The sequence below is a fragment of the Xiphophorus hellerii genome, chromosome 14 (genome assembly GCF_003331165.1).
Source record: "Xiphophorus hellerii strain 12219 chromosome 14, Xiphophorus_hellerii-4.1, whole genome shotgun sequence".
Classification (NCBI taxonomy): domain Eukaryota; kingdom Metazoa; phylum Chordata; class Actinopteri; order Cyprinodontiformes; family Poeciliidae; genus Xiphophorus; species Xiphophorus hellerii.
Window position 1 is genome coordinate 9678353 of NC_045685.1, and position 21961 is coordinate 9700313.

General features: G+C 36.8%; 3 protein-coding genes across 7 annotated transcripts; 2 read left to right on the forward strand and 1 right to left on the reverse strand.

The window, feature by feature from the left end:
* Positions 1-1340: 1340 nt before the first annotated feature.
* Positions 1341-8864, reverse strand: LOC116732498 (uncharacterized). 3 transcript variants are annotated; one of them, XM_032582720.1, is made up of 16 exons: positions 8710-8864; positions 7698-7982; positions 6616-6738; positions 6454-6469; positions 6258-6343; positions 5695-5748; positions 5535-5588; positions 5384-5443; positions 4987-5043; positions 4249-4308; positions 3748-3804; positions 3577-3636; positions 3212-3268; positions 3066-3116; positions 2612-2659; positions 1341-2380 (listed from the first exon to the last, which is right to left on the reverse strand). In XM_032582720.1, the coding sequence occupies exons 1-16, from the start codon at positions 8711-8713 to the stop codon at positions 2280-2282; spliced, it is 1173 nt and encodes a 390-aa protein (XP_032438611.1). In that variant the 5' UTR covers positions 8714-8864; the 3' UTR covers positions 1341-2279. The 3 variants fall into 3 exon arrangements, with proteins under 3 accessions (XP_032438611.1, XP_032438610.1, XP_032438612.1); XM_032582719.1 differs by having other exon boundaries at positions 2612-2671; XM_032582721.1 differs by lacking the exon at positions 4987-5043 and having other exon boundaries at positions 2612-2671.
* A 3781-nt stretch (positions 8865-12645) lies between these two features.
* LOC116732495 (uncharacterized) lies at positions 12646-17308 on the forward strand. 2 transcript variants are annotated; one of them, XR_004341801.1, is made up of 10 exons: positions 12646-12764; positions 13031-13066; positions 13303-13578; positions 13674-13952; positions 14402-14671; positions 14885-14950; positions 16004-16117; positions 16275-16367; positions 16449-16519; positions 17009-17050. XR_004341801.1 is itself a non-coding variant. In XM_032582716.1 (10 exons), exons 1-10 carry the CDS (start codon positions 12713-12715, stop codon positions 17050-17052), a joined length of 1281 nt encoding a protein of 426 aa, XP_032438607.1. In that variant the 5' UTR covers positions 12646-12712; the 3' UTR covers positions 17053-17308. The 2 variants fall into 2 exon arrangements, 1 of the variants encoding a protein (XP_032438607.1); XM_032582716.1 differs by having other exon boundaries at positions 16469-16519; positions 17009-17308.
* A 584-nt stretch (positions 17309-17892) lies between these two features.
* Positions 17893-21601, forward strand: LOC116732508 (TSC22 domain family protein 4-like). 2 transcript variants are annotated; one of them, XM_032582741.1, is made up of 3 exons: positions 17893-19053; positions 19590-19635; positions 19974-21601. In XM_032582741.1, exons 1-3 carry the CDS (start codon positions 18677-18679, stop codon positions 20142-20144), a joined length of 594 nt encoding a protein of 197 aa, XP_032438632.1. In that variant the 5' UTR covers positions 17893-18676; the 3' UTR covers positions 20145-21601. The 2 variants fall into 2 exon arrangements, with proteins under 2 accessions (XP_032438632.1, XP_032438631.1); XM_032582740.1 differs by having other exon boundaries at positions 17895-19131.
* Positions 21602-21961: the final 360 nt, after the last annotated feature.

Genomic DNA, 21961 nt, shown 5'->3' on the forward strand with positions numbered 1-21961 from the left:
GATTTCTCACAGTGTGTTTATCGGTTTGTTCAAGTTCTATAATCCAACAATGGAGGCTGAGAATTGACATATTTTCTCAAAGACTAGATTAAAGCAATAGAAATTAATAAAACGTGCTCAAATATTTTTTAAGTTGTGTGTGTGTGTGTGTGTGTGTGTGTGTGTGTGTGTGTGTGTGTGTGTGTGTGTGTGTGGTGGGGCAGCGCCAAACTGGCCCTTTGCATCATTCAAACAGTTTTTAAACATGAAGCCTGACATTTGCAGTGAATAACGTCTCAAACTGTCACCATGTCCTGACAGTAGAATATGAGACAGATATTCTGTGAAAAAAATAAAAATAAATCAAGCTAATCTGCCTCCTCCCAGTGGTCCTACTGCCATATTTGTCTCTACAATAAATAAATTCAAACATAATTAAAATGAAAAAAGTTCAATTAAACATCAACTGTCTCAACCTCACCAGAGCTCTGTCTTTCACTTAAATCAACAGACGTCCTTCATATCAAAACAATCGTTAAGGTTTCATATAAACATTAAATCGCATGTTTTCCCTTTTTTTTCTGCGTTTTGAGCTCGTTGAGTTTCGTAACATTTCCCACTTCTTCATTTTTACATTTCCCACTTCTTCATTTTAGCTTGACCAAACAACATTTCAACATTTCCTATCAACTTAGCTAGAATTTCTCACCCAATTGACTCCAATCAGCAGAAAACGAAGAACAAATGTGATCAGATATTTCAAGTTTTGGTTGCCCAGTACATTTCCACCTTACAATCACTTATGAAGAAACTTTTCACTCCTTAGGAGATGTGAATAAAAAAATGTGTTCATGTTACACTGAACTACTAACAAAAGATAAAACAGAAATCTGAAAGTGTCAGTGGTTTTGAATTAATTTTTTTCACAAGACAGAGAGAGAGAAAAGTCTGACTCATGAATCCAGAGATACTGGACTTGTTGCCCTAATTAAACTAAAATAACTTTAAATTTTACTAATAATTCCATTAATTATACATTCCAGGTGATTGAAGATAACCACCATCTTACCACAGAATGCTTCTTGTGAAAATATTTGTGTTTTTCAGTCTCATTGGTGTATTTATATATGTTGTTTGTCACTGTGGTTTCTTCTCTTTTTTCTCTCTTTCTGCAGAAACAGTTTCCTAATGCTTTGTTTTCTTTCTTTCTTCCTCTTTTCTCATCTCCCTACTTTCCTTTAAACTTTTTGCCAGTCCTCTCTTTGTTTCTTTTTTCTCTTGTTTACCCTTTCCTGTCTCTGTGTCCACTGCATTTGAAATAAAACCCAAAGCAATTTCTAACAAAAGAAGAAGAACAGAGGTAGAGTTTGGCCACTTTAGGTTTTTGTAAATTCTGATACATTTTTCAACTCATGTTCAGTTGTATAAAATCCTTCAGTCTCATTCAATAGGAAGGTAATTTGGATAGCATCATTCTTACACAATGTAATTCAATGTGACAGCAAAATAAAGGAGCAGAGGTAAAGAGAACTGCATTACAATACAACTTTTAAATGAAAAATCATATATTTTATAAATCACATAAAGGAAATATTAATGTAAATTTGAGGCCCATTTTTAGACCTCACTGAGAAGAACCAGTAGATTTTGCCCATCTGCAGAACCAGATGATATGTGAGTACACACATGATCAACTCCAATGTGGGGAGGCCAAAGGTCACTCAGTGCCTTTTACACAATCAGCAATAGATTGAATTAAATCCTTTGACAGACATTGATCTGATGAAGTGATTTAAGAACTGGTTTACTGAAATCTGTTTTCCTCAAAGATAGTCAGGACTCTGCCAGCAGCAATCTGGATATGAGCTGCAGCAGTGTAAATGTTTTCTTTTTTTTTTAAGACATGATTTTGAAATCTGTGCAGATGCAATAATAATAGTAATCTAACCTATTGAGGATAAACGCATGCAAGAGTTTTTCCAGAGTTTTTAATCAGAGAATACCTTATTGGTTGTTTTCTAGTTCTGATGTTTGCAGTCAGACTTAGGACAAATATTTGGAGTGAGTCAACATTAGGAAAACATCAAGCAGGGCTTTCAACCTTGAAGACATAAACCATCACCAAAGTTCAAATCTCAAATTACCAGAAAACCTGGTATTCAGAACAGAAATTTGGGAGTTTTATTGCTATAAAACTCCAACATTTTATAGCAAAAAGGTTTTCCATTTAATTATTGAGTTGAGTATAAGTCATTTTTGAGATGCTGTTTATTTTAGATAACAGCTAAACAATGAGGGTTTTAATGCTTTTTGGCTTTTCTGGACATGGGACCATCGCTAGCCACAGCTGTTCCTGACTCGTTAGCATAAACTGCTGCATCTGCTGAACGACTCCGTTTTCCTGTGAATTGAGAGATAAAAATATTGTATATTTAAACTGGAAGGCTGTAATGTATCTGCATACACATTTCAATCGGCATCTTTTAATATTTTATTCGTCAGCTGGTAATTGTCAGCGTAACACATAGTGTTTATTTGAGTGCAACTCAAATAAAAAGAGGCGACAACTAAACATTCTTAAACCATCTAACTGGGCAAAAAGGCCTTGAAATAAATTTCTCTCTTTCTTTACCTTTTGTTTTTTTCTTGGCTTTTTTCAAATGGTTCATCTCAGTAGACGCTGCTGTACAGTCTGAAAAAAAAAATACAAGCCCAGAGAATTGGACATTTCGTAAAGAAAAATACATTTACAAGGACAGGTGTGAGAGAAACCAAAGGGATGGGGGACACTGGTCTGTTTTCTTACAAATGAACAGAAACTATTACAAAATCTGAGTGGATGGTGTAATATGGTAGTGAAGTGTACATAAGAAATATGTTCATCTTTATCAAAAAACACATCAATGAACATTGATTTATCCACTATGTGACTGTTCTGTCATTTTCTGTTGATCTCTAGTGGCTGTATTTGTTAAATAAGGCAGATTATCGTCTAAACTCTAAGATGATGTGTAATTAAATTGAGTCTAATAGCATGAGGACAAGTTACAGTAAAAACAAAACAAGACAGCTAGAACTAACTGTACCTGTTTTCATGTCGGAGCCAACAGCGCCCTCTTGTGGATCATGTGGATCCTCTGTTGAGATGGTTAAAAAAAAACACAAACAAACCTAAAGGTTAAACCCCGTTCTGACTGAGTTATGTTCTGCTGCTGTAAATCAAATGTCTTACTCATCGTCCCAAAGTTTTTCATTTCAGTCAGGGAGTACACAGTGTCTATAGATTTATCTGCAAATAAAATATTCAAGGATTACACATCAGTTGCATATCTTTAGGCTCTCTAAGTGACCAATTGGTGACATTCTTATCTGCTTTAACAAAAGTACTCTACTATTCTGATTGACATCAGCCACAAAGTTGGGGCCACAAGTATTGAGATTCATTAAACATTGTAGTTATACAATTCCAGGAGAACAGTGTGGATTTCTTTAGAATAACAGAAACAGAACAAATTTGAGAATAAAAGGGTTCTACCTCTGAATAGCAGTGGAGACATGCAACTAAATGTAAGAAGGGATTTATTGCCAGTACGGTACCTATAGCTCCTTTTTTCACATTAGAATAAACAGCGACCTCTTCTGGATCAACAGGAAGTTCTGTTGAGGTGAAAAATAAAAAAAATTAAAACAAAAAAACAAAAAAAACAACGTTAGTAACAGTTCTGATCACTGCTCTGATGCTGTAAATTGAATATCTTTTCATCTTACTCATCATCCCAACATTTTTCCCTTCAATCTGGGAGTACACAGTGTTTATGGATTTATCTGCAAAAGAAATATTCAAGGGTTATATAACAGCTACACAACATTAGGCTTTCAGAGTGACCAATTGGCAGCATTCTTAACTACTCTGACAAAAATACTCTATATTCCTATTGATATTGCAAGATTTCATCAGCAATCATTTCTGAGTAAAGTCATACAACATGTAGCTCAGCCCAGATATGTGTAACACCTCTCAGACTGAGGCTTAAAGTAGTCTTTAATTTTTTCCAACATTCATGTAACAAGAATGGAGTGGCTAAGCCAGAGTCCTGATGTGAATCAGAAAACTGTGGAGAATCTTTGGAGGGAACTAAAGATCAGGCTGATGACAAGGGGTTATTACAATTTAAAGACTTTGAGCTCATCACCAAAGACAAATCTGTAAAATACCAGTTAAAACATACAAAAGGCCACAGACAGTAAGCAGGGGTTTATTGCCAGCACCTGTAGCTCCTTTTTTCACTTTGGCGTAAACAGTGTTCACTTCTGGACCAATAGAAAGTCCTGTTGAGGTGGAAAAAAAGACCTGAAGGTTAAAGCTGCAAAATGTAACGTGTTTTTTTGTGTGTTTTTTTTACATACATATATGTTTTTTACATACTTGTTAAAATTACCATTATGTCATCATAGTATAAGACAAATTGGTGAAAAAAAGAAGAAAGAATCAAGCTCCTCTGTCTTTTCCCAATGCGAACGACAGAAATACACCACTGAGTCAGAAACAACCAATCAGAGATAGGAGGAGGGTCTTAGTGTTGTAAATCACTCTCATGCTCAGCCCCCCTCCAGCTTGTTCTTTGCTAAGCTACAGCTGGTTCACCATAACATAGCCTGCAACAAATGCTAAGGCTACTTAGCATTGGCACAGATAATGGTGGACAAATTTAGCTGTTTCCCTGAAACTGCAAGTTGTTTTTTCCACAATTAGCACATTGAGCAGCATTGATTGACAGCGCTAAAACCCTCCTCCTTGCTCTGATTGGTTGCTTTTGACTGGGAGCGGTGCAATTTTGCAAACAGCAGTACTATCACTGGGAGGAGGTGGAAGAGCTCTTTCCTTTCACAGATTGTCTGTGAAAGGATATATCATGACACAGTTATTAAAAACATATTTCTGTAAGAGTTATACAACAGTTCTGACTTGTGTTCTGATTCAGTAAACTGAATATGTTTGCGTCTTACTCTTTGTTCCAAAGTTTTTTACTTCAAGCAGAGAGTACCCATTGTCTATGGATTCATCTGCAAATAAAATATTCAATGATTATATATCTGTTGCTTGTCATTAGCTTCCTAATTGACCAATAAGTGGCATTTTAACAACTTTAATAAAAAAATATTACACCATTCCTATTGACATTACAACATTTGAGTGACTAATTGAAAGAAGTGTTGATTACTGTAAAGCGTAAATAAGGATTAGAGGTTTAATAAATTAGAATATTATTGAAAAGATCATTCATCTCAGTGACTCAAATCAGCAAGTAAAGCACATTGTATATGTATAATACAATAAGATAAACACTTTTGTTTTTAAGTCTATGATGATCTGCCTCTTACAGCTACAGAAAACATGAATTACCTATAGCTTGTGTTTTCACATGTGACCAAAGAGCGCCCTCTTCTGGATCAGGAGGACTCCCTGTTGAGGTGAACAAACCCAAAGAACTGAAGGTCAAAATCCGTTCTGAATTCTGTTCTTCTGCTCTAAACTAAATATGTTTCCATCTTACTCTTTGTCCCAGAGGTTTTTAATTCAGCCAGGGAGTAAACAGTGTCGGATTTATCTGCAAGAAAAAAAATATCCACAGATTATATACGAGTTGTTCATGATTAAACTTCCTAATTCACCAACAAGTTACATTATAAACAATTATAACAAAAATACTCCACTGTTCCTGTTGACCTCTGAGGATCCGAGTGACAAACTGAGGGAAGGATTGTTTACTGTAAAGAATGAATAAAGACAAGAGGCTTTAATAATATACAGTTATTTTCAATAAATTAGGATATTGTTAAAAACCTAATTCATTCCACAAATTCAGTTCACTAATTCACACATAATATAGATTTATTACACACAAACAGATTTTTTTTAATAGTTTTCTTTTTTATTAATTTTGACTATTTCTTCTGACAGCTAATGAAAACATGGGGTTTTGGTTTAGAATGTTTAGTCAGACCACTTAAAAAAAAACATTTATTACAGAAATGTGGGACAAATTAAATGTATTTTTATGACCTGCTAAAAGGTTTTCAAGAGCTGCTTTCAATCCGACAAACAAGCCTCACCGGAACACATGTTCCAATTTTTTTTAACGTGACTGCAAATAAGTAAGCAGGCAAAACAAAGTGCAAAGTCTAAAAACATATATTTTTCTTGCTTATCTTCTATTCATTTAAGAAAGTGAAATTTAAAAAAATACATGAATTACTGCATTAATCTGTGTTCTAACCCTCAGGGTGGGAGGTGTACATCTCGCTCTGGTTGACTCCATGATTAGCGGTGAAGCTCTGATTGGAGATCTGTGATGGATTTAATCTAAAGCAGAAGAAATGTGACCACTTTGTTAGAAAAACAACCAGAAAAGAGCAATAAAGACACACAGAAACGATTTTGCGAAAAGAGACGATGAGATGTCATGTACTCACCTCACGTGCCGAAAATCTGTGAAAATAATTTTTATATAGTGTCATTCATATTATGTTGGGGTTTTTTTTTGTCGTAATATCAGAATGCATCTGTGCTCTCGATTAATTTGAAATACAATGAGCCTGATCCAGAAGAGGTGGTGCGGGGGGGAAACGTCTCACCTTTCGTCTGTCTGCTGCGCCAAAACAAGAGCAGCAGAATAATTAGACTGATTCCACCAAGGAGAGCAACAACCAGCAGCACGAGCAACAAAGAGCCGACTGGACCGCCGGACTCAACGGATACTGGAAATATAAAACACGAAAAAGGAATAGGTGGCATTTGAATGATGATTTCATCATCTCATTCTATGATTAAAAAGGGTGACTTAAAGTCAATTAGAAATAAAATCCACAGCACATAGAAATAAATAATTTAATCAACATCTTTGAAGGAGTGATGTTCCATTGGTGGTCTTCTTTTCATATGTTACACAGTAAAACATGAAATAAGAGGTGCATTGGAGGTGCACTTGCTTTTCTAAAAACTACATACACCTTTCAAGACAGTAAGTAAAACGTAACTCATCACTGTAAGGTAATGTGAGTATATGTATATTGATAGAAAGTAGAGATTTTATGTGTGAAGATGATGATTTATTTTTGTAAGAAGCCTCCAGTAGAGACTGTTAAGAAGCAACACTGGTACAGTTAAAGGAGAGGATCTTCTGAATAATCTTAGTTTAAATGAAAGAATGTGTTTCCTCGTCTCTTTCTCCACGTTGCCTTTCAACTTAAGGTCAACGAAGGCCTCTTGCACAAGAACGATAAATAAAGCAATGCTTTAAAGGTAAAGAATATTTTGTAAACGTGTAACTGGATACAAGACATTCTCTGGTCCTTTTCTATATTTTTTTTGTTATTAATTTAAATGATTAAAATCCGATTGTAATCATTTGCTCAATTAAATGTTATGGGGAAATCTAAAATGCTCATAATAATGTGACTTTTATATAGTGATAATTCAGTGTAAAATGTGTGTAAAAATATTCATTTTGAATTTCGAGGACGATTCTGAGTTTCTGTTTTGTTCTTTTTGAACAACTGGATATTTTCGTAAATGTTAAAAAAAAAGATCCAATTCATTGTTATTTTGAAGTTTATTTTGGACTTATTAGATTTAATTCAGTTATTCTGTGAAACTTGAAGGGGAAAAAAGAGATGTTTACTAGAACAATCACTCAAAGAGAAAATGTTGAGCTCACAGTTCTTAGTGATATTGACGTGATCACTGTAGTCCGTGTAGTAAACTGGTTCTCCTCGTCCTCCTCTGCACCAGTACAGTCCTTCCTCTGAGACAATCATTTGTCCATTTGAAAGGAAATCAGCATCTTGCGAGCTCACAGGCTCTGATGATTTTTCTCCTCGGTACCAGAAATATTTCAAACTAAACGGTGATGATGACGACGTGTTTAGTGAGCAGGTTAGTATCACGTTGCCTCCTACTGGCAGCTCTGTGCTGCCCGTAGTCAGATGGGCCTTTGGTTTACCTGTTAGCGAGTTTAGCATAGAGACAACAAAAATATAAGAAAACAGCATAGATGTGAATCACACTTATAATTCTACATAGGAGGCAGCGGGTCCACATTATTTTCCATAGCTTTCTCATGTAATCTTTTTTCTGTAACGTTTGTATCTGATTAGTAGCTTCCAGTTTTGCTAAATTAAATGGCTTCTTTGAAAGTTTTATTTTCTAGACTTGTTCCAAATCTGAAACAGACCAATCAAACCTGGCCTGAATTATTCTAAGCAAGAGAGACATTGATGGAACCTTTATTTTTGTTATAATTGTTTTTCTTTGAGTGCACAGAAGATGAACACAATGATCTGACATTTGTTACAAGGAAGCTCTCTCCTGCCCTGCTGCAAGGCTCTGATGTGAGAGTCTGACTGACCCGAAGTCAGTTGCTTCTTTGAATTCGTTCTCATCATTCTTCAAAACCTTTAGCCCTCACATCAAATGCAGACATCGTAGCTCAAAATAAAGCCTTTTTCTAAATTCTCTTTCTTTATGAGACAATAGAGCGAGAGGAAGTAAGAAAACATTTTTTTTTTTGTAAATAAAAATTCCACTCCACCCAAAATATTTTGGTTATGTTTATCTGTTATGCATAACACCCTGTCTCTTAGTTTTGGTGGTACATTTTTTTATTTATTTAATAAATCCTTGAGAAACATACATTTCTGCAATTAAATTTTAGAAAACATGAAACTTACACATGACTTACGTAACACTGACAGTGAGATGGGTTCACTCCAGTCTGTCGAAGAAAGCCAGTCATCTTTGAGAAAACCCAGACACCTGTAATCTCCTCCGTTGGACTCAGAAACACTGAAAGTCAAGTTTTTTTTCTGTGTCCTGTGTATGAACGACCCATCTCTCCTCCATTCGTACGTCCACTCAGTGGTTTCTCCTCCCTGGACCTCACATGTCAGAGTGATCGACTCACCACTGAACATCTGAGGCCAGTTTGGCTGTCGAGTCACAAAAACCTTGTTGGAAACTGTTAACAGCAGATATGAACAGAAGCATGAAATCAGACAAGAAAAATCAGCATTTTTAGTTCTATTTCTGAATAAACTCACAGGTTATTTTGATTGTAATCCTGTTACTTGAATAACTTTGGAGGTTGTTCGTTTCTTTCACACCTTTGCATTGATAAAAACCTCATTGTGTGACATTAATAATTCTGTTTAGTTTACTATCATTTTTGACTTGAACTCGGAGTCTATCATTTTGTGCCACCCCTACTGGGTGCGCCACACTGCCCCCTACTGGTATGGTTGTTGGACCTGCTGTCAGAATGGCTCTGGGTCTATCTGCTGTCATCAAGCACACAAAATATGTTAAAAAATAATTTAAAAAGCACCAATGTTGTAACAACGTGTATTTGTATCACTCCTAATTTGCAAACTAATAAAGCGTCAACCTGTCTCTTTAGTCAATCATTGTAAAGTCCTGCCAGTTTGTAAAGAAAAATAAAATAAAAAGTAATAGAATTTTTTGTAGTTGTTTTGTTTTCTGCTATAATTTACAAATGTTGATAGTTTACAGAAATCTAGATTTAATGCATTTTGGATATTGGATATTGGATATATGCTTTTATTGTAGAGGGGAAAAAACATTCCTTTCAAGTTTATAAATGTCATTGTTTAACACGTACATAAAAATGTCTCTAATCTTCCAGCTTGCAGGTGTTTTGTTATAGTGAGACACACTGGAAACCTTTAGGGGGTCAGACAACTAAAACTGTGTCAAAAAATAAATTGTGTTCAAATGTTGATAGGAATAAAAGTGAAGTTACCTTGAGCATGTCCACAGCAGACGAAGATGATCCACACTAAAGTAAATGTTGAACATTTGACACTAAACAAGTTAAAGCAAAACAACAGAAGGTGTCTGTTTTATATGTCCAGTCTGTCCAATGTCGATCAGATGTTCTGTTTATTAAATGTTTTTTTAAGAAAACGACTTAATATATTCTTGTACCAAGAGATCAGAATTTTGCCAATTTCTGTTGCGCAACAGATTTTTTTGTCTACAGAGGTCACGGCACTGTTTAGAAGTACTGCACAGCCATGAAAAAGAAAATGTAATCATTAAAAAGAAAAAGGTTTATCAACACTGTTCTGTTGACAAAGGTTTGACGAACATTTAACATACTCTGCACTAATCAACATGAAAAAGTGAAGTTATATACTTACTCGGTATGTCCAGTACGTAATATAAAGTGTGTTTCATCCTTATTTGTAAGCCAGATAATTCTGCCTTTTTAAAGTGTTTCAGCCAAATGCTGCAAAGAGAAAACCCACAGGACAGGAAATTAGTTTCAGTTCACACTGAGATCAGACCCCCGTTTCTATATTAGGTTTCGCCACAGAGAAATGTCATACTTCCTGTCCAATACCGAGAAATCTACAGCCAAGGTAAAGAAAAAACACCAACTTTTTTTTTTGTAAAATGGATTACCGTACATAGTTGTTGCCTACTAAGCAAAAACATAATTACTTGAACGACAAAATATGGCCCAACCACAATGGTGCATTATCTGAATGTGAAAAACTGAATGTATTTATCGTGTTGATCTTCAAGCAACCATCGTCTTCATGACCACATTAGTCTTTCAAAGTGCTGTGCAGGAAGTGTGGTTAGCTCTGCTTTGCACAAAGTTTCTGTTTGTGCCATTATTATGAAGTCTAAAGACTGTTCCATGTACACTGTGCAAATGTCACCGTACGTAACTCATGCCAAGCTGCAGTAACCAGCTACAATCAAGCAATCACGACGACTGGCAGCCACTCTTTTTAAACTAATTGTTTTAATTCAACCCCATTTAAAGGTTTTCAAAGATGAATGGCTTAAATGACTTTTCTAGTCATTTGGTGGTGAATTGCTGGTGTATTTTGTATCATTGTTTTAACCCAATTGGGCCTGAGTTTAAGGTGATGAGTGGTGGTCACAGATTTATCTTATGGATTTTTGGGATGAGAACAGAATTTGTGGTTCCATTAACAATGAATAAAGGATGATCACATACCAGCACCGTGTTTGATTGTGGGGATGATGATAATTTTCTGAAATGTTGTGTTCATTTCGAGTCAGATGTGAAGGGAAAAACGACTTTCGACGAGTTTTACTGTTTTATTGGTTCTGAGTATATTTTCGACATAGTGAGACAGGCCTTTGTTTCTTTTTAGTCAGAAGTGGTTTTTATCTCCAAACTTTCCCATGAGTGTCACTTTTAGACTCTTAGCCAGGACACTAAAACTAACAACAGAAAGTTAGCTGAGTATCTCTTCAGGTGTTATTTTGGGTTTTCTGAGACCTCCCGTTGAGACATTTTGTAATTTCTTTTGGCCTGCCATTAGCTGACTCAGCTTAATCCTGGGATTCTCAGAATGGTTACAGTTAAACTTAACAGTTTCTATGCATTAAAAAACACAGTCTTATGAAATCTTTCACCTACTTTGTATCTAAGTCTATATGGCTTTGTCATCATCAGGAATCTTATCTACTGGCTGGAGTCACATGGCAATGACATCATAAGTGTCTCATTTAGCTGCAGTCAAAAACATGGTTCTTTCAAAACACAAAGGTTGATACTTTGAAAAGTTTTACTTGAGTTTTCATGGGACCAAAGACATGAGCCTTCTTGTGTTATACGCTCCACTTATCAGATATTCAAGAAACATTTTGATGTACACTCCCATCTGGTGGCTGGTGGCGAGCACAAATGGGAAAAGGTCCCTAAAACCGTCCGATGTTGGCAATTTTTCATGGCCAAACCGAAAAACTATTTAACTGAGCATGGTGTCAGTGCAGGCCATGCTGTGTTATGAGCATATTAGATAAGCCATCTGGAAAAGCAGATTTTTTTGAAGGAGGTAATTAGGACCCAGTCTTTTTAGTGATGCTTTCTGAATGAAACATTTTAAGAATATTAAAGCAATAATCCACTTTGTCTCTGACTCTCCACTGCTACCAGCTACTTAACATGCTAAATTGAGGATACTAGTGTCCTCAAAGTAAGCTGCAAAGTCAGATTAAATTTAGGCTTGAAACAAAACAGAAATAATGGCCAAGTGTGAAACACCAGATGAGATCATGATGATGTCTTCAACCACATTTCCACATACAGCCAGATAAATGTTCTTTGTGCAGCAGGTGTTAGATTGTGTCAACTTTGGTGTGCAGTCTAAATGACCACAATCTTGAGAACAAACAATAGCAGAGAGTCCGTCTCGCTTTGCTCCAATTTATGTGTCATGGCTTGACAGTATCAATAGCCTAAAAGGTGTTAACATCTCAGAGCTGAATTTGGGTCTATTTAAAGGTTTGATCTCACTCGCACCTCTCGGCACCTCTAATGCGGAATGAAATAGATTGAGGCAACACTAATAATTATGAAGTCAATGCACTGTGTTTAAGTTTTTCATCAACTTCATTCAGCTCATGCACAAAGTTTATGCAAAACGTACAAGCATGCGGGGGGATATGTTTACTGTTACTATTACTGCTAATTTTCCAGACTGACTCACAGGAGCTGCAAAATGTGTGAAGAGCTCGGTGTTAAAATTAAATCTGTGGTTCACAGTTTCTTTATAAGACAAATGAAGTCATCGGAGGCAGATACCGGGATATCGCTGGTGTCATTCTGACATAAAAACTGTCCCCAAGTAGCAGAGTGTTTATTTGTCGGACAAAAACAGCAGCACTTCAATGCTAGGTTTTAGGATGGTACCGACTTGGTTATCCGCACTCTTCCTAACTTGTGAGTAAAAGCTAGTTTTTGCTTTCTTTATGCATCTTGGTAAAAAAAAAAAAAAAATTATTTTGTATCACTTTTAAAGGGATACTATTTTTTCTTTGCAAGAAGTCTTGATGTATCAACAATATGTTTGAAAAATGTGAAACAAAACTGGAGCAATTTTCAAATTCAAAAATGTTTATATGAATATCAAGCATATAATAAGAAACCCATATTCTTTTTGGTTTAATTTTGACTTAGTCCTACATTTTCTTTTTCTTTTTTTTAAGTGTTTGGTCCTTTCATCGACTGTGGATCTGTCCAAGGTAAGCGCTGACCTTTGCATTAACTCTCAGTTTATTCACCATTTAACATGGAAGTGGGCAAATGTTTAGTTCTCGAATGGCCAGAACATAAAGGAAACCAGAAATCTCAGTCTGAAAAAGAATTACATTTTAAAATAAACAATTTGTTGGAACATGGAAAGTAGCACTTAGAAACATACCTCAGGTAAAAAGGTAAAACTTTACGTATGTATTTTCTTCGTTTGCCAACTGAACAGCAAAGGTCCTTCAGGCCTCACTCAGAGCGGACAGCAGGGAGACACCAGCGGGTGGCAGTGTGACCCTGACCTGCTCTGTGGACGCGTCTGCAGACTGGAGATACTACTGGTTCAAAAAACAAACATCAGAATATTCTAAATCTTTCATGATACAAAGTGGAACAGCAGAACAGAATATTACTGTTTCAGAAGAAGGCATCTACTACTGCAGAGGAGGAAGAGGAGATCCAGTTGTTTTCACAGAGGACAGCAACACAGTTACGATCGACATAATAAGTTAAGTGTTTTGTCCATAAAACAATGCGTGCGTCACGTACAAAATCAACTTCCACCTTGAATTCTTGTCAGTAATCCATGTTTTATACCTTTAGACACACCTTCCAAGGCAGCAAGGATAACACAAAATCCCAGCTGGATCAAAATATTTACCGGAGAGAGGATGAGTCTGACGTGTGTCATCTCGGATGGTGACGGCACTCAGTGGGAATACGAATGGAAAACGACGAGCTCGGAAAAACCAGTGAAAAGCACTGAAGACTGGGTCTTCTATACCTCCGTTTCCAGTGATGGTGACTACTGGTGCAGAGGGAAACAGAAGATGGACTTGCGTCCCACAACGTGGAGTTATCCCATCAGATTGACTGTGCTTTGTAAGGCTTTTTTTTTTCTATTTACTTTGAGTTATTGTTTATCCATTTAAATAATAAATCTAAAACTCCTGCTCACTCTCCTTGATTTGGGTCTGATTATGTAGGTTATAATATTGAAAATACAGAAATAATTTGCAGTTGGCTGTCAAAAAGACAAAAAAGGAGGAAAACATTGAGTTAGTAAGTAATTTTCCAATGATGCCTTAATTGATTACAAGGAGAAAAGTTATTTTCCCTATGTGCCATCGTAATAGATATTACTATTACTAGTGACCTTTTGATCCTACGACTGAGGATGGATGTTGCAAGTGAAACTATGCTTCAGTGGTAACTTTTTTGAATGTAAAATGTAAAAAAAAATGTTTATATTTATAAGTATGCAATTGAAACTTTTAAATTAAAAAGTTTCATGCCACTTTTTTAACTATATATTTCTCCGACATAAACAGCAAGCAAACCAAAAGCAACGCTAAATGTTGCCTTGTTTCGTTGGGATGGAGTTTGGACTCTGACCTGCTCTGTGAATACATCACCCTCTACCTGGAAATACTTCTGGTATTTGGGTGAAATACCCTCTGAAATCATGCCGGGAGAGGATGCTACTGTGAGCAACAAACAAATCCTTGTCTCCCAGAGAGGACTCTACTGGTGCAGAGGAGGAAGAGGAGAGCCAGTTTACTACACAGAGTTCAGTGAGCCACTGAAAGTCGGCACAAACCGTGAGTTTCCATTTAGCGTACGCAAACAACTTCATGAATCCAGTTGTACTTAGATAATTCAGGCACAAAAAAAAAAAAAAGTGATAGTGATTGTATTATCTCAATTTTGTACTGTATACGGTGGGAAAGTTAGTACAATATACATGTCCGTGAAAGTGGTTTTATTGTTCTTGAAGTAATTTTCCCTGTGACTTCTACCACACGCAACAACAGAGGAGTCAGAGTCAGCAGCAGGCCCAACTCCTCCTACCAGCGTAACTCGTCCACCATGTGAAAAAGGTGAGCAACACCATGTGTAGCTAAGGACATGCCAATTAGCATCAGTGCAAAGGTGATTCAGAAATTTTTCTCTCTTTTGTTGTTTTTACCATTACAAAATAAAACTGGAATATTTGCTATTGACAGAAATTCAAACAAGACATTATAAAATAATGGTGATTAAGAAAAAACCTTCTTGCCTGAAGGCTGGACATTTGGAAACGAGCGACCATGCCATCTGAGCTTACTTGTAATTTACTCACCGTGTCAAAATGTCCCAGTTTAAATATTCTGTTTAGATTGAATTGAACTGAATCAGTGACCTGGGACGTCATGTGTAAATGTAGTGTACGCACAAAACCGCTGCGGCGTTGTGTTTCACACAGTTCGTCATGTGTACCAATAAATGTTGCGTGAAAATTTCCACAGCTATACGTCAGCTTTGAATTGCCACAAGAATGTGCAGACAGTCGTCAATAACTAACCACAAAGCACCATGGGTAAATACATGGGTAAATCATCTATATCTAAAACACAGAAATCTGACTCCATGCAGCTTTATTTAACTTGGTGCATTCAAAGCAATGTTTTCTGTCATTTTAACAACAGCAAACCATTTTGCCTCATGCACATAAAAAAATTATGGGAAAAGCTCAATCAGATGTAAATAGGGTTTTTTTTATCATCGGTCTGTTGTAATGTAAATGTTGCATAGTTATAAATGTGTATTTAAGTGTCTTTTATTTTATATTTCAAGAATGTTTGGAGATTTTTTGAATGTTTGCAATGTAAAATAAAAAGTAAGATATGGCCTTTAGTAGATTTTTTCACATCTGAATTTAATCTTGCCCTGTGCATGTATAATTTACTAGCAGTAAATATTGTGCTAGTATATCAGCACTGGACTAAAGGCAGCGAGACAGTTGCAAGTGTTTAAAGTTAATAATGTAAAGCTTTTGATGAGTCAATTAAAGGCTAGAAATGTGATGACAGGTGTGGCGAATGGAGCCCAGTTTGATGTTTTGTCATGGGGCCCATACAGCACCAGTGTTAATAGGTGATGTGTTATTACAGAGGGAAGCGGCTCACCTGAAACTTCTCCACTTATGACGGGGATGGTTTGTGGAAATCTCCTACTCTGTGGAAGTCTGGTTTTGCTGTTAATAATTTTGCTCAGAAAAATCAAAGGTAAGAATTTTAAAATTAATAATCCCAAATCCATATTTCATGATCTCAGTGTAGCCAAGACAGATCCGTGTAACATCATTCTGAATTCCTTAATTTTGAAGAATAATTTTAACATAATAAACACGTACTGTACGTTCTGTTCCTGTTCGATCTCCAGAGCTTTCTTCACGTTTGGAATCCAATCGAGCCTCTGGTGAAAAACAAAGAACCGACCCGGATCCAGACAGTCCTTACAGTCATCTTACCCATGGTCAGGCCTGAATAATGAATTTAAAACATGGCTGTTGTTTGCTGTCCAGAAATATATACATTTTTCTCCATTATGCTAAAGATCCTGATTTTACCCTGTAGGCGACATAGCTATCTACGAATCCATCCCCCCAAGCAGAAACCTTGACACTGGTACAGTATACACCTTGATTCATGTAGAAATATTAGCAAATGTAACATCATGACTGCCTGATGTGCATAAATGTTACATTAATATTTCAGTAGAAGGAGACCACAGTGCTGCATCTTGTGATCAGATGAAATGATGCATTATAAGCAGTATACATATATATATATACTGTATATATAAATACACATATCACATTTCAATTAAAGACGCTAATAATAATGACACATCAAAACAGTGTAATATAGCTACTGAAAGACTTCAAACTCATAGCCAAGTGGAAGTTTAGTCCAGTATTGAACTAAACTGAATTCAAATGATAGATTCCAGTAATTATAGCAGAATTACCTGCAAATATTTCTGCAGGATAACACTGATAGTTTAACTGTGTAAATGCTTTTAATACTTTAGTCGAGACATTTTGGTTATTTCCTTTACTTTATCCATCCTATTTGTTTATTGTGTCCGTAGCAACTTACTTTGGTGTGTTTCAGGTCCAGAAGAAAGAGGAGAGGCGCAAACATCTGCTGTCCTTTAAAATCACCAAGACATTTTTCAGCTTCAGTAAAGACCTACGTAATCTGTGTGTAATTTAATCACCACTCATAAAATTACTTAGAAAACAAGCTTATGTAATTGATCATTCACTAATGTATTGCTTATGAAAATGGAAACTAGAAATGGAAGACAAATCATATAATTTTGTCTTTGAATAACAACCTCCTCCTCCTGTTTTCCCCTGCTTTATAAATGCAATGCTTTGCTTTAAATGTCATTAAAGTAAATGACTGGTACTGCAGTTGATTTCTTGACCTCTCTGCCTACACTTACAGCCCGGAGACGATCACATGACGTGGTCACAACACAGACAGAACGGCAGCACTCTGTTTGTCTATGTAAACACCATTGTAAAAGTTTGAGACCACTAATATCAAGTTATGTGGAGGGCCTGCTTTACAGCTTTGTATACAAAACTAAATCAGCTCAGTGGGAATAAGGCAGGCATAAACACAAGGAGACACAAAAAATCTTGATCAGAGTCCGATACATAGGATTGAATAAGAACTCATTTTATTTAAGTTTGCAGCAGGAATGAAAACTTGATCAGGAAGGACAAACTCAAGATACCCTCAAAGTCAGACAGGTGAACCAGCCAATACTTATTTTGACCATCTGGTCACTAACTAATTTCTTTATATCCTTCCAAGTTGGGTGATCTCCATGCACATTTCTATGTAGCTAGCATTGACTCTTTCTTTACTTTCTCACGGTCAATAATCCTGTAGGTTTTTATGAAAAAAACAAAAACAAAACTTCAGTTTATCTCTGATTATTTACCCCTAGGCCTGGGGTCATGCTCAACCTGATTTCACTGACGAACGCATTGGAAAGTATTTTACCTGCTTACCTCTTGTACTGCTGTAGTACAAGAGGTAAGCATCATGATATTTTTAAAAATAAGCGCAGTCACAATGGGTTTCACCATATTGTGTTGTGTTGTGCAGAAGTATTACAGACTAAAGTGCAAACCCTGGACAACGGGTCTCTGATTGGCTCGGACTGAAGGTTGCTGATGTGTACATGCCTTTGTTTGAATCAGATAAAGACAAACCCTAAAGATTTGATTTTGTAACAGTCCGAAGCATTGACTGAGCTGACAAAATATCGTGCTCTGACTGACTGACTGAATGAATGAGGCTCTGTCCGTGTGTGTAGGCAGAGCATAATGCCTCTGCAGCCCTCTGATTGGCTGAAACAATGAGTGGGAAGGGGCTGGAATGAGGCAACGGCCAACCGGAGACCAGACTGAGTGGGAGTGGGACAGAAAGTCCTGTTGGAAGAAAGACACTCCAAAGAGTTTCAGTCTGAAGTCAACATCTGGATATCCTGAGATGACCAGCTGGTTCTAAATGAGTGTCTGCCAATCAGCCTCTGAAAAGAGGCCAAGAGTTGATGATGGCATTATGATGAAGACTCAACAATAAGAAAAAAAACTTGCTCTGGCTTTAAATACCACTCTATGGGTAAGCACTTGTCTGATTGAATGCTTACTTCACTGCAAGGACTTTGATTATCTGGACTATTTTTAAACTGACTGGAAAGCAATGTAGCTGGGTCCTGATTGGTGAGACCTGTTGCTAGAGGCCAATGACTGACAGAAGATGTCCATGAGCGTAAAGAAGAAGAAGTCATCCTTTGTGCTCTCTGACGCTGCCTCTCATAATCATTCTCAGCGCTATCCTTCTTCGACCCCTCCACTACCTCTCAGGTCTCTGCAACTTGTTGCTAGGCAACCACAGGCAGCTGTTGTGCTGCGGGAGCATAAGAAGGCCAAAGGCCAGGCTTCGGCAATCAGGGAGTCCTGGCCGCGCGCCTCAGCAACAACCCACCACAGATCTCTGACTCCACCCTCCAGAGCGCATTCAGCTGCAGAAACTCGGCAACGGCCCTCCAGTATACCAAGATCACACATCGTCTCAGTAGCTCCGACTGCCTCAGTGTCCCAGAATCCTCTGCTTCCTGCAGCCTGTCCTCATCGGTCAGTTCCTGCTAGAGCTGCGCCCAATGGGCGAGGTTCCGATTTAACCATGATGTCACTACTGCTGTTTTACCACAGGTAACCGTGGGGATCAAATGGTGAAGGTAACAGCAAATTTACAAGGGGTTGAACATTTTTAGACTAAAGTGCATATGCATATTCATTATTTATCGATGTTAAATTGATTACCATTATTGGGAAAGACTATGTAATTCAACATCTTTGTTTTGTTGCTGACTTTTGGGGCACAAGAAGCCATCTGCCATATGACTTCATGAAAATCCACAATAAGTTTTAATTTTATTCAAATTGTGTTATTTGAAAAGCTGACGATGCATCTTGTATGATCACTTTACCTCAGAGGAGAACAACTCACATGCATAATGAAAATCTCAAATTTATACGACATCTATCTCCATATTAAGTAACTTCTGATCAGTACTTTAGGCCTGGTCGGGTCCTATCCATCTATTACTTTGTCACTCCTGTTCACCTTGCCTGTACCTGTTTCACCTGTGCATCTACTGTATTTGCAGTTCTTCCAGTCTTTTGGGCATAGATGGTAAAATTGAGCAGGCAATGGTAAGTCTTCCTGTTTTTGATTCGACCCGTTTGCCACCGGTTTGAATTTTACCTCAAAAGCTACACTTAACTGATTTGCTTTGCTGAATCCGGTACTACGTCTGTAGTCATAAACTATTACACTAACTGTGTGATGTTCAAGCAGCACCCTCTGTTGGTAGATGCAGATTGACACTTCATGTAACATTTGGGAAACAAAATGCTAACTTTTTTTATTGTTTACCTCTCTTTCAGTCTTCACTTGCCAATCCCCCTTTTTTTAATTATATATGTGTATATTTTTTACTTCTTTTCACCTTTCCCTAAATTTGCACATTTGTTTCTGCGTGTCTCCTCAGGATCTGGTAAAGAGTCATCTGATGCTGGTGGTGAGTGAAGAGGTGGAGCTTTTACGAGAACAGCTGAGAGAACTGCAGGAGAGGAACCAGCAGCTGGAGAGAGAAAACCACATCCTGAGAACGCTGACCCACAACATCTACTCGCCAACAGGACACAGAATCTCTCAGTAATATTCTCATGGACAATCTCAGTGTTCTCCTCTCGGACACACACAGTCTGAAATTAATTGGGCAGTAACAGTTTCCTTGTCTGAAGCAGAAAATGTCATGCAGTAAAAAACTGAAAACGTATTCAGGCGATGGAAGGCTAACAGGCTAGTCCACGTTTCAGCTGATATTAAACTGGTATGCTAGTGTAATGCAATGCTACAATATCAAATTTGAACGTTCTGCACTTTCACTGATACATTCATTGCTTAATGTGAAGATCAGCTGGAATTTGTAAATGAGGAAAGAACAGTAATCTCTAAAGGGCCTTAGCGTTGCCTGGACATACTATGTCTTATGTCATTGCGCAGCTTGTCCTCAAATCTAAATCCAAAAGTTCACTTTACTTTTGTCAGAATTAGATTAACACAATGTTCTGATAATTCATGGCACACATAATTTTTGTGTGTTGACACAAATACAGTGCAAAACTGCAACAAACTTTACAACAGGGTAATGCAATACAGGGTTAATAACCACTAATATTATGCTTCTTCCTACATTTACAACCATTTTAATTTTCAGCATGATTGTTATAACTGGCTCAAATTGATATGACTTCCTCTAATCTGACGTTCTCTTGGTCGTTCTGCAAACTCAGAGCAATGCAACATCTGTCCAGAGCAGATAAACGTCACAGAACCTGACTTAAAAAAGTCTGAACCGTCTCTTGACAAAAACGTATCCATTTCAAGGTGAATCGAAGACCAACCTACAGCTACCAAGTAACAAACTTTTTCTGCATTCTTTAGATTTGCTTTCCAATCGACTTGTTTATGAAATTCTGATTACTCACTGAAATCAAACAAACCTAAAATTGACAGAGAAACCAGAAACTCTGAAACGTAATATACTGTTTTTAATAATTGCATGTCAACTTTTTCGCTTACAACGCCCATGTAGTAACGCAGGGGGAAAGTTCACACACCTGAGTGAGTGCTTGCTGCTAAACCGACTGTGTTGTCATGGTAACATGTTTGACAGACTCACATTTTGACATCAGGACTTGTTGCTGCTGCTAGAATGACAATGATTATGATGAACAATAATATATAAATAAATTAATGAGGTATAATTATCCAGCTGGGTTGTGTTTGGGTTTTTTTTCTGTTGTTTTTTTCTTTTTTTGATAATCTTCTGTGATTTTGTAATTATCAGTAATTCAAGTAACAAGTTTTGCCTCTCTGTGACTTACCAAACACTAATTGGTGATCCCAAAATATTATCAAATGGCCTGGAGTTTACATAATGAAAACTATAGAGGATGTCATGCTTTTATATCAAGTTATTACACAAATTTAACTCAGAAAATGTTTCTTGAGCTTTGATTTTTGAATGATTCTGAGCTCCAGTGAAAACAAGCAAGAAGAGATTTGTCAGTGAAAGATCAAACTCAAAGTAATTAAAGTAGTGTGGGATTATCCAGATTGAATCTCATTCATCAACATTTGTGTCACGAACACTACTCAGTGTATTTAGAAATTGTCGCTTTTTAAAACTCATACACTTCTGATATTTAAATGAGATATTTTGATATTCTAACTCATTAAACAACACAGATATCTAGTTCTGCAGTTTTATTTTGAAGAAAAAAAAAACACACCTTCACATTTACCAGCCAATTTTTCACAGATTATTTCACATGGTAGCGGTCTTCAAAAAGTAGTTTTGACCTGTGGTGCTTTATGACATCACTAACAGCTGTGACATAACCACTGTCATTGCATGCTGGGATATGGCACTCATCATAATCATCAGGACAGAGCACAGAGAAAAGAGTC